Consider the following 12,680-nt stretch of genomic DNA (forward strand, 5'->3'; position numbering starts at 1 on the left):
CCCATGTGAGCATCTTCTCCATCTGCGTCATCTGCGTCACAGACATCTCCCCTGCTGGGTCGCCAAGACTCCAGCTCCCTCAGGCTCATCCCTTTGCTGGGCTCCGACAGGTGGATTCAGAACTGTGACCTGTCTCTTCTCCAGGCCACGGAGGGGGTGGGCATGCCAGGCCAGGGGAGCCACTGTCCCCAACAATGGTGGTGATGTCAGTGGCACCTTTGCAGGCTGCAGGTGCCCTGTGACAGCACCGAGTGGGAGATGCATCATCTGTACCCTGCCTTCGCCCAGCCTGGCCAGGAGTGCTACCTGCAAAAGGAACCCCTGCTCTTCAGCTGTGCGGGTGCCAGCACCAAGTACCAGCGGCTTTGCCCCTGCCGTGACTTCCGCAAGGGCCAGGTGGCCTTGTGCCAGGGATGCCTGTGAGGATGGAGGGCACCCTGCCCGGCACCTGCCCGCCTGAGGCTGGCCTTGCCCCGTGTAGGGGGAGCACCAGCATCTTCTGAGTCCCAGCCGTTGCTCACCACGTGGCTCCTGGCTGGAGCCTCCTTCCCTGTTCAGGTGTGGAAAGAGAAAGCTGAGGGATACAAAGGCTCCGAGCACCCCGCGACACCCTAGGGGACTCCTTGGTTACCACAGGATGCGTGACCAAGTAGATGGGTTGATATACCTGCCCCAATGGGCCTAGGAGCAGGTGGACAGAGGCCTCTTGTTTTATGAGGTCTGAACCAGCTGGAGAAATGGCTCTGGCCTGCCTTGGGCCCAGGACAAGCCTTCTGATTCACAAGGCTGGGGACCAAAACCACACTGCTCCCCAGTCCACCCAAGGAACCGAGGGATAAGAAACGGGCCTTGGCCATGTTTGCTGTGAGCTGCAGAGCCTTTTCCTGCGAGGGCAGCCATATATCCAGCACCGGTGTCCTCTGGAGTTGTTTGGGGATGGACGGGACAGGGAGGCTAGGGGAAGCTAGGGGAGGGGTCCTGCCCTTTTCCTATCCCACCCTCCCTATTCCTCACCTCTGCCAACTTCCTGCATCTCCTACATTGGGGCCCCCCACTGGGGATGTGGGGATCCCCAGGCCTGGTTGGACTGTCCCCATCTCCTGCTTGCTCTAGGTCTTCATTTGGGTCCTCTTCTGAGACCTGCTCTGGTATAACCTGTGACTCTAGTCCATAGCCTTGGTCACCCCCCACCAGGGGGAGCTTCCACTCCAGCTCTGACAACAGGCTCCAGAGCCCTACCAAGGCATCCTTTGGGCCCTACACGCCTCTGCAGGCTCTGACATCCCCTCCACACACCCCAGTATCTCTTGCAGGCCAGACTGGGATAAAGGTCTTCCCATTGTACACTTGGTGGGTTCTGGCTGCTCGGGCCCACCAGCCCAACACGGCTTAACACCCAGGCCAGGCCCTTGCCCCTCCTCCTGGCTTCCCCCAGCCTCAGGTCACTTCCAGACTCCAGTACCCATCTCTGTGTGGCATGCCCTCCCCTCTACCACCCCCAGAGCCTGCTGAGTCCAGCCAGGCCTCCAGGAACACTGCCTTTGCTCATGTATGACCTGCCTCCAGCCTCGGGGAAGTGGCCCCCTTGGGACAGTTGGAGGAGGGAGCCAGACCCGCCATGGGACTCACAGGTGCCCCCTGGCCTGGTCGACCCCGCAGCTGCCGAAACCAGAGCTGCAGGAGCCCCAGTTCCCGAGGATCTGACCTGTCCAGGGAAAGCAATAGAGACACTCTTGCTCTGTTTTTTAAAGATTTATTTCTTGAAATAATAAATATTTTATTGGGATGTGAGATGCTGAAGAGGAAATGTGCTTTTTCTAGTCTTTTCCTAGGATGCCCCTCCCCCGGGACTCACCAGACATGGGTGGTGGTGGACGACTGGGCCTCCGGACCCTGCCCTGTGTTGACTGAACACGGCACTGGGGGCTGCAAAGTGAGGCGCTGCGCAAAGGAAGTCCAGTGGTAGAGGCCCCATCTCTGTGACCACAGGACCCCCCCCTCCTGTTAGGGTGCCCAGTCATGCCCTCCCACCTTGGCTGGCCTCTAGCTGTGGCAGTGTGAAGCCAGACAGCATCAACCCACTGTAGAAGAGCCTGAGATAGCCCATCAGAGACTGACTGGTTGTTTCTTGAGGCTCACTGTGTAAGTCACTGGGCTGGGAATGTGGTGCCCGAGTTGTCACCCTGGGAGCTGAACGGTCCTATCCAGGGCGTAGGCTTCTGTTCCTAAGTCACAGCTGAGCACACAGTGACACAGAGAGTTAAGTAAGTCACCCTAGACCCTACAGCTCATGAGCAGGAAAGTCAACCGTGTTATAACAGAAGCATTTCAAAGCTGCCGTGAGGAACAAACGACCCAGCAGAGCGGCAACAGCCAGGTTCCCTGTCGTGGTCTCGTATGCATCTCAAATACCTCAAGACACCAAGTCAGGGACCGCCTTTCGGCCAGGGATTCTCAGCAAGGCCCGTTTGATTCCCCGGCACCTCTAGAAGCGGTTTATGTCCCGAGTTGGGGGTAGGGGCGGCAGGCTATTGGGCAGCCGGTAGGTGGAGCTGGGGATGCGGGCCCAGGGCCTTCAACAGCACCAAGGTGAGCCAGCCCTGCTCTGGGCCAGCAGTTCTCAGATGGGGTGTGCCTCAGTCACCTGAGTTCATTCTTCTTTAGCTTTGAGTCTGCTCAGCAGGTCTGAGGTGGCCAGAGGAGCTTGAGTCTTTGATACGTTCCCAGGGCCCATGCTCTGAAAACCTTTGAAAACCACTGGTGTAGACCAAGTGGGTACTGGAGGTGTTTCCAACTATTTCTAATAAGGTAATGCTTTACACATTTTAAGGTTTATTTTTTAAATTTATGTGTGTGTGCCTATATGAGTTTATATGTACCATGTGTGTGCAGATGCCCATGGAGGCTAGAGTGATGCTTGCTGGTCCCTGGAACTGGACTTACAGGCAGTTGTGAGCTGCCTGATGTGGGTCCTGGGAAGCTAACCCAGGTCTTCTGCAAGAGCATTATGTGCTCTTTACTGCTGAGTTATCTCTTCAGTCCCATACATACATACATATATGTATGTATATATATAATATAATATAATTAATATTATAATATAATACAATACAATACAATATAATATGCTCATTGAGAGGGAGAATCTCATGTAACCCTGGCTGGCCTAAAACTTGCTCTGTAGCCAAGGATGACCTTGAACTTCTTATCCTCATAGCTCTGCTTCCTAAGTGCCAGGATTGCAGGCATGTGCCGTTGTACCGTTTTATTTGGTTCTGGAGATGGAATGCAGGATTTTACATACGCTAGGCAAGCACTCCACTAAGCCACATCCTCAGCCTGAACCACTTATTTTTAATTATGTTCACAGGCCACAGTGGCTACTGCCTTTGGGGGCTTTCTAGGATGTCATGCTGGGTGAGAAAACTCAGATTATCAAAGCTGCTTTAGAGACCAAAGCCTCAGCCTTGGGAGGTGGTGGGCCTTCAGAGGCCCTTCTGTCCCTATGACCCAGATGAAGGTCCAGAGAGGTGGCAGGGAGAGCCTGGGCCTCTGGGCCTGTGACTCTCTCAACACCCTGCTGCTGTCTCTTAGAGGTTGAGAAACAGCAAGTAGGGCCACATATTAGCCATGGTCACATCTAGCAGGAGGCAGGGTGAGGCTCAGAAACCTAGCTAGCAAGGTTGCCCTCCAGGAGCCTGGACTTGGGGACCTGGGACTGGGGAGATGGCTGTCAGGGAAGTGCTTGCCACATAAACGTGAGGACCTGAGTTGAGTCCCAACTCCCACATAAAAGGTCAGGCACAGCACATGCCTGTACTCCCCACAGGATCTGTGGGGCTCACTGGCCACCCAGTCTAGCCGTTCTGGAGAGTTCTAGATTCAGTGAGAGACCCTGCCTCAAAGAATAAGGTAGAGAGTGACAGAGATAGACAGCCACTGTTGATCCATAGCCTCCATATGCACACAATGCACACACATGCACACGTGCAAAACACACACACACACACATTTTTTTTTTTTGAGACATAGTCTCACTAAGTAGACCTGGCTGGTCTCAAAGTCACAGAGATCCACCTGCCTCTGCCTCCGGAGTGCTGGGATTAAAAGTCTGTGCCACCACACCCAGCTTCACTGCTAAGCGTTTAATGACAGGTGTCTAGCATCACAGGCTCATCAGGGCAGTGTGCACCCCACCCCACCCCACCTTCCCTCCTCAGCCCCAACTTTCTCACTGTCTGCATGGCTTGCTTCTTCTAGACTGCTGTACAATTGGAGTAATGTACCCGCTGCCTTCACCAGGTCACGTGCACTTAAGACTCTCCATGTCCTTTGCTGAACGGTATAGCTCAGTTCCTTTTAGGCTGAATAGTATTCCATTGTCTGGTTGAACCACATATATATTTGCATGCACATGTGTAAAGTATACTCGTGTCCATATGTGTAATTACATATTCATGTATATACAATATACATATATAATATACATGTATATAATATATATGTATTTACATACATATATATAATATATTCACATTCACCTATATAATGTATACATTTGCACACTTAACATACAAATACACATATAATCTATACACATATTTATGGTTCATATGTAATATATATTCACATGCACATATAATGTAGTGTGTATATTTTCAGACATACATATGATATATATGTTCACACAAGTACATATAATGTACATGTCACGTGTGCATAAATAATGTACATACCCATATATAATGTATATTATCAGTGCACATATGCATAGTCACAGGTATCTATAATACATGCCTATAATTTCACATGCATGTATGACATGTATATACGTGCATATACATGCGGAGATGTGTTATAAAGATCAGTGCATATGACATGGAGGTCGAGAAGTCCCCAGTCTGTACTTGCCAGGCTGGAGACCCACCAGTGCCAGCACCATAGGTTTAATGACATCATTTCAGTCCCAAAGCCAGCAGGTTGGAGAGCCAAGAAGCCTGCTTGACTCGAGTCCATAAAGACCCATATTCCAGCTCCCCACAGCTGGGGATGAGTCCCTCTGCCCCCAGGGTCTGCTCTTTGTGTGTTCAAGCCTTCCGCTGATTAAGGACCAGCCCTCTGCTTTACTCTGTCTGAGGGCTCCCATCTTAAATCTATCTGGGAATACCTTCATGGGCACATCCAAACTGTGTTTAGCCAAGTATGTGGGCACCCTGTGGCCCAGTCAAGCTGATATGAAACCCACCATGAGCTCCTCGGGTTAAATCCCAACACACATACTGGGGCTGGGGCAGCTCCCACGGGCTTCTGCAGTGGTTGTTAGGTTTTTAGGAATTTGGCAATCCATTTTTTAGCTGTTTAGCATCTTCAGACTGACTACAGCAGACAAGTTACCCCATGGGGCTGGGCACACTGCAACTCAGGCCCTTCTTAGTCTTGTATCTTGCTTCACTCTGGATGGCTGTGGGTGAGCGCCTGAATGGTCCTTTTGCATATCCACCTCTGGTTGTAAAGCACTGCTGCCTTCCCCAAGGTTCCTTGTGCAGTGGGAACCAAAGTTTTAAATGCATTCATGTCATTTAATCAGCTAATCCCACCTTTGGAGGTATATATTGAGGTGGCCAGAGGTATAGACCAAGGACATGGGTAAATACACCTGAAGAAGGCTGGTCATCACAGCTGTGCACAATAGTGGACACAGGGAAACAGCCCACAGGTCCATAGTAAGGGATCAGTAAATTAAGGTGCCTAAATGCCCAGGTAATAGAATATTATATGGGCATTAAAAATGAAATAGAGGAGCTAAAGAAATGACTCAGTAGTTAAAAGCACTTGCTGCTCTAACAGAGGACCTGAGTTTGGTTCCCAGTACATATGTCAGGCAGCTCACACTACCCCCAACTCTAGCTCTAGGGAATCAAACGCCCCCCCTTCTGGCATCTGAGGCACTAGTGTTCACACACAGACACATTCACATTAAAAATAAATTTTGGGGCTGGAGAGATGGCTCAGCAGTTAGAGTACTAGCTGCTCTTGCAGAGGACTCAGTGATTAAAAAAAAAAAAAGCCATATGAGCTGGGCATGGTGGCACATGCCTGTAGTCTCAGCACTTGGGAGGCAGAGGCAGGCGGATCTCTGTGAGTTCAAGGCCAGCCTGGTCTACATAGTGAGTTCCAGGACAGCTGGAGCTACAGGGAGACCCTGCTTCAAAAAGACAAAAATAAATAAATAAATAAATAAATAAATAAATAAATAAATAAATAAATAAATAAATAAACTAGCCCTTTGATGAATAGGGTTGATCAAGAGAAAGCAGAGTTTATTAGCAAAAGAACACATGGGGCAGATTCCCTTCTGGGCAGGGAAAATGTCTGCCCAGTCATGAGCTGGGGTCTTTTTAAGGGGTGAGGCTTCTGCTTCCTGCGGAAGGTGGGAAGACATAATTTTTTTTAATGGGGGGGGAGTGGGAGAGTGGGACTGTTAAAACCTGTTCTCTTTAGAGATCAAAGGGGAAGCCTGCTGTGTTGGCTAAACAGTGGAGAAAAGTCTGCTTCTCTTGACTTCAAAGACCAGGGCGCTTATCAGCTGGGTTCCCTTTCTCAGAAGCTTGAGAAGTCCTTGAGACCATGTTGGTGATGGGGCAGGGCTATCTGAACCTTAACACTCAGGTTCAGTTCCCAGCACCTGCATGGTGGCTAACAACTCCAGTTCTGGGGGATCCGATGCCCTCTTCTGACCTCTATGGGCGTTGCACACATGGGTGCATTTACACACATGCAGGCAATACATGCATACACATAAAAATAAATAAGATATTTAAAAATAAATATTTTTTTAAATCTTAAAAATGAAATGGAGCTGGCTGTGTGAATGTGTGTGGTGCCTTGGTTTTGATACTCAGAACCACAAGAAAGAAAAGAGAAGCCAGCATGGTGTTTCACGCCTCAAATCCCAGCACTCCAGAGGCAGAGGCAGGCAGACCGCTGTGAGTTCCAGGCCAGCCAGGGCTACATAATGAGGCTGTGTCTCAAAAAAGGGGAAGAAGGAAGGAAGGAAGGAAGGAAGGAAGGAAGGGAGGGAGGGAGGGAGGGAGGAAGGAAGAAGGAGAAGAGGAGGAGGAAGAGGAGGAGGGAGCGGGAGGGGAGGGGGAGGAAAAAGCAGAAAGCAAAGGCCTATGGTTTGCTGAAGAACAGGTTCCCAGCACACCACCAACTCCACATGCAAGGTCCTCAGCCAGCACGCAGTGAATGAGTCTCCTTCAGCCTTAGGTGCAGTGGCCATCTCAGTCTCTAGAAGGAAGCCTTAGCCCAGAGTGGTCCTCCTCCCCTCTTCTTGCTCCCAGGGTCCAGACACCTGGGCTCTGGCCCCGTCCTCAGCCCAGGCTGACTGACGGGAGCCCACGTAGACAGCAACTCAAGTCCCACACGTCCCACAAGTCTCCCAGTGTTCCACAGTGATGTGAGCATTGTGGACTGAGTGGTCTCAGTCTCCAGAAGGAAGCCTTAGCCCAGAGTGGTCCTCCTCCCCTCTTCTTCCTCCCAGGGTCCAGACACCTGGGCTCTGGCCCCGTCCTCAGCCCAGGCTGACTGACGGGAGCCCACGTAGACAGCAACTCAAGTCCCACACGTCCCACAAGTCTCCCAGGGTTCCACAGTGATGTGAGCATTGTGGACTGAGTGGGTCCCTGCCTCCCCCTCACTACATCAAGGAAATAATTAATAATAATGAATGAATAAACTGGGTTTATCGAGAGCCATTTACCACAAAAGGCACATTGCGCTCCATTGCAATTAGAAGTGACATCTTTTAAGCTTTGGTTTGGAATGGAAAGCCAGCTCCGGCCTCTCTGACTCCAGTTTTATGGGTGAGCTTGAGTAGGGGAAGTGCCTGCTCTGGAAGATCTAGAAGGTCCAGAATGGAGAGGGCCGGTGTATCTGAGAAGATTCCACAGCAGTGCTCATCAGCTGGAAACTGGAGCGCCTAGAGGCAGAGACCGCCCTCAGCTCCATAAGCTCTGATGCCCTCTGTGGACACCTGCGCTCATGTGCACATACCCCCACACAGACACACACATACACATAATTTAAAATAAAAAGAACCCTTGGGAAGCTAGGGCAGGCAGATGTCTGTGAGTTTGAGGCCAGCCTGGTCTAAGTGGTGAGTTCCAGGTCAGCTGGGGCTACATAATGAGACCCTGTCTCAAAAACAAACACAAAAACAAACAAACAAAAGGACCCACCTTGGATGGCGGGTAGAAAACCAAATCTTCCTGGCTGGGTCTTAGCCTCCAGATACCCTGCAATTTCCATTTCTTTTAAATAAAAGACACCAAGTTGAAGCCAAGCCTGGGTGTGGTGATGAATTCCTGTAATCCCAGCACTCAGCAAGTAGAGAAAGGAGGATCAAAGGTCATCCTCAGCTACATCAGAGTCTGAGGCCAGCCTGGGCTACAGGAGACCCTGCCTCAACAAACAAGCACAGAGATGAGACGCAAAGTTGATGGAGCTCAGAAGGGAATAAAGTCAGCTCTCATCCTGGAAACATCACAACAGCTAGCTTGGCCTTTGAGGCGCTGTTTCTATCTGCCCATTCATCCATCCATCAATTAAAAAGCAATTATTGAGAGTCAGGCCCTGTGTTTAAGCTGCAGGCAGGACTGTCAGCAGCTCCGCCTGGAGCAGAGGCCTCACTTGAATGCTCAGTGCTCCAATGGGGGCAGCCATGAAAAATGCATCCGGCAGTGATGAAAATATTAATTTCCTGGTTTTAATTATTCAGTAGAAATTAATGAAAATATAAGAGGACTCTCTGAGGCAGGGATGGATGGTAAAAGAGAAACAGAACAGTAAAAAACTGAGGGCCTGGCACAGTCCCTTGACACCCCCGGCCTGTATGGGGGCCTTCCTAGGGCAGGGCACCCTACACCTACTGGAGGCCCAGAGTTTACATGTTCTTTGGGGACTGGAGATGGCAATCTGTCCCTGGAGCTGTGAGAGCTGCTAGGGAGATGACAGGACCCAGCCTTGTCCCCAGGGAGCTCGCAGCCCCCAGAGGACAGACCCCACTGAAGGGTAAGGGCCACAGCAGGTGTGGCTGGGAGGGGGGTGAAGGAAAGACTGTCTGGTACGATCTTGTTTGATCTGTTGCTGTGCCATACCATACAACTCAGGGGAGGAAGGGGGGTAATTTCAGCTTACAGGTTACAGTCCATCCTTGAAGGAAGCTAAGGCAGGAACTCAAGCAGGAAGCTGAAGACTGACCTGTTTGCTATTCCCCAAGCAGAGGAACAGTTCCTCTGACCAAGGAATTCCCTTGCAAAGAAGCACAGTAGAAATCATGGTGGATGCTGTGGTCTGGCTCATGCTAGGCTAGCTTTCTTACACGGCCCAGCACCACCTGCCCAGGGAATGGTGCTGTCCACAGTGGGCTGGGTCCTCCTACACCAACTAGCAATCAAGACAATCCCCACAGATACATGCACAGGCCAGGCTGGTCTTGGAAATGCCTGGGTTGAGACTCCCCTCTCAGGTGACAGTTAAAGCTTACCCCTGCCTGCTTCCCAGAGGTCTCTCCCACTGCGGGGTCAGGGAGAGGCTTGGAAAAGCCTCCTTTGGCCACAGGCCAGCACTCAGGTTCTGGTGAGCATGTGAGGGAGGGTCATTTACCCTGGGGGCCATGTGGGATTTATCTTGGCTGTAGAAGAATCAGGACTCAGCACTCCTTATGTTTCCCATCCCCCTAAGGGCCAGCAGGGCAGAAAGCAGTCATGGCTGGGCAGGTGGGCAGCTCTGAGACTTGGACAGCAACTGCCCTAGAGGTGGGTCCCCAGGAGGGAAGAAGATTGGAGGTGGGCAAACCTTGTCCCTACGAAGTGATGGGTCCTCAGAAGCGGCAATGTACTGACTGATATAGTGATGCTCTCAAGAGCTGCAGCCTCAGGGCCCTGACAAGGGGTCTTCACACTCTAGCCTAAGGCTGTAGCTCTGTGTGGGTCCAAGGTCTTGGGCTGTACGCATCCCTGTGGACCATGCGTGGATAAAGTAGAGACGCCACTGTTTGGAATGAGCTCCTGCCTTAGACCCCAGCAGACCAGATCAAGCTGGAACGAGATCAGTTGGCCTAGGTGACACAACATCAAAACAAACTTTTAGTTAGTTTGTTTGTTTAATATTTATTTTGTTAGGTTGGAGAGATAGCTCAGCAGTTAAGACTGCTCTTGGAGAGGACGCAGGTTTGGTTCCCAGCACCCATGTGGCACTTTTCAACGTAATACGGACTGACTGGAACAGCAATTCTCCTGCCTTGATCTCCCAAGTAGTGAGAGTATAGTTGTGAGCTGCCATGCCCAGCATGAACTTTAAAATGGGCCAGCTTTCATAAAGGGGGGTGGGGAGTGGTGGAGAGGTCACCATTCAGGAGGGACCCAGTGTATTCTAGCTAGCATGCCAACCAGGTTCTGTGAAGAAAGTCATGAGAAACGCAAGATGTAGGCTCTGTTCCTTCTCTTCCTCTGTCCATGAAGTCCTCCCCCCACAACCCCAAACTCAGCTCAGCCAAGTGCCTTTCTAAATATTTATTTTTAATTTTTATTTATGTGTATGTGTCTGTGTGAATGTATGCCACGTATGTCAGGGTATCAGTAGAGACCAGAAGAAGATGCTGGATCCCCTGGATCTGGAGTTACAGGTGGTTGTGAGCTACGCAGTGTGGGTGCTGGGAATCGAACTTGGATTCTCTGGAAAAAATAGCAAGCACTCTTAACCACTGAGCCATCTGTCCAGCTTGTAGGTAGTTTCTAAATCCAGCTGGGAATCTGCTGACTCATGAACTGGCCACTAGGGACAAGGATGCTTCTCAATCCTATTTGCTGACAATTTGGGGGTCTGGTTTTTGTTTGTTTATTTCATTTTGGTTGCTGTTGTTTTGAGACAGGGTCTCATTGTGTAGCTCAGGGTAGTTTCAGACTGGTGATCCTCCTGAGTGCTGAGATGACAGTGCTGAGATACCAGGTCTGTGCCACCACAGCTAGATGAAACTTTACATACATGTGTATCCACATGTGTGCATGTGGAGGCCAGAAGACACCCTCCGGTGTCATCTCAAGAGTGCTGTCCACCCTTGAATTAGGGTCTCTTATTGGCTCACTAATCAGGCTAGACTGGTTTTCCAGTGAGCCCCAGGGGTGCACCTGTCTCTACCTCACCACGCTGGGATTACAGACACGCACCACCACACCCAGCTTTTAATGTGGGTGCTGGGGACTGAACTCAGGTCCTCATGCTTCCGAGGGAAACACATTGCTGACTGAGCCATTTCCACAGTGTGTACATAGGCTTGGAGAGTTCAGAGGACAACTTTGGTACTGCCCCTCAGCTGCCTTCCCCACTTCCGCTTTTCTGTTTGAAACAGGGTCTGTCCTTGGCCTGGAAATCCCCAAAGGTGGCTCTTGAACTCCTAAGCATCCACTTCTGTCCACCTCCTGTCATCTCACCATTGCTGGGCTGCCTGTGCCCAACTTTTTACATGGGTTCTGTGGGATCTGAACTCAGCTTCATAGCAAGTGCTTTACCAACCATCTCCCCGGCTTCAAATTTTGTTTTTTACAGGACACAGCAAAGAGGTCTCGACACGGGCAAAATGACTAACGCCTTCCTGTCTGACACACCACCACTGTCAAGTCTGTTCTTTTGAGCGGTTTTTTGTCCTGTAAACTGCAGAAAATGAAGCATAACTTTAGTGATCCCTGTTTGTACGAACGTGTATGAAGCATGCCTGGTAGAGCACAATTGATCAGCGCCACAGCGGCCAGGCCTGAATCTGTCTGCAAACTCATCTCAACGTGCTTGCAAATTGATTGTGACATTCCTGGCTGACTGCATACCTGTTTTCAGAATTCTCTTTTGAACACCAGGTGACAACATCTTGCCAGTTCCCTCATGAATTAATGAGTTACATAAAACCTATGACGCTGGTCCATTTTCTGTTTGATGGAGCCACCAGGATTTTACCTTTACAGCATGGTCTTCCTGTCTTTGTAGCGGAAACAGAACTGAGCGTCTCTGACTCTTACAGGTTTTCAGAGGGTGGGCAAAGGTGACTAGCCTGGCCTAGCAGGCACTTGCAGCTGCCAGGGAGAGGGGTTGCAAGGCCACTGCAAATCTTCTTGTCAACTCTGTCTGCAGGGGGCATGGCCTGAACCTAATGGGAAGCCCAGAGAGGTCAAGCACCTGCCCCAAGCTCAGTTGTTAGTTCCTGGCTGTTTGTAACAGGACCACAGCTTAGGAAGGTGGCAGCCTGATGGGTGTGAGAGCTGGGGGTGGTGGGTGGGAGAGTTAGGGGCATGGGAGGTGCGGGGGTTGGGTGCTGAAAGAAAATTGATAGATATTGTGGTTAGCTTTGAAGTACTTTTCCACCTTTAAAAAAAGGTGGCACACACCTTTAATTCCAGCACTCAGGAGAAAAACCATTTAGTGTGTGTGTGTGTGTGTGTGTGTGTGTGTGTGTTTTATGGATACATGTGAGGTCAGAGACAACTTTTGTGAGTTGGTTCTTTCCTTCAACCATGGGGGGTCCTGGGGCTGGAAACTCAGGTAATGAGACCTGGAGGCAAGGGTGTTTATTCAGTCATCTCATCAGTCTCTCTCTCTCTCTCTCTCTCTCTCTCTCTCTCTCTCTCTCT

At 50.5% G+C, this 12,680-nt stretch overlaps 1 protein-coding gene across 1 annotated transcript in view; it reads left to right on the forward strand.

Moving 5' to 3' along the window:
• The window catches only part of Mgat5b (alpha-1,6-mannosylglycoprotein 6-beta-N-acetylglucosaminyltransferase B), a 70,246-nt gene extending 68,447 nt beyond the window's left edge, over positions 1 to 1,799 (forward strand). Inside the window, exon 18 of the mRNA XM_008828922.2 lies at positions 225 to 1,799. Within this exon, the coding sequence (XP_008827144.1) occupies positions 225 to 423 (199 nt within the window). The 3' untranslated portion in view covers positions 424 to 1,799. The remainder of the gene's footprint in view (positions 1 to 224) is intronic.
• The last annotated feature ends 10,881 nt before the right edge of the window (positions 1,800 to 12,680 follow it).

Source organism: Nannospalax galili, unplaced genomic scaffold (genome assembly GCF_000622305.1).
Source record: "Nannospalax galili isolate Female #2095 unplaced genomic scaffold, S.galili_v1.0 scaffold1314, whole genome shotgun sequence".
Taxonomy (NCBI): Eukaryota; Metazoa; Chordata; class Mammalia; order Rodentia; family Spalacidae; genus Nannospalax; species Nannospalax galili.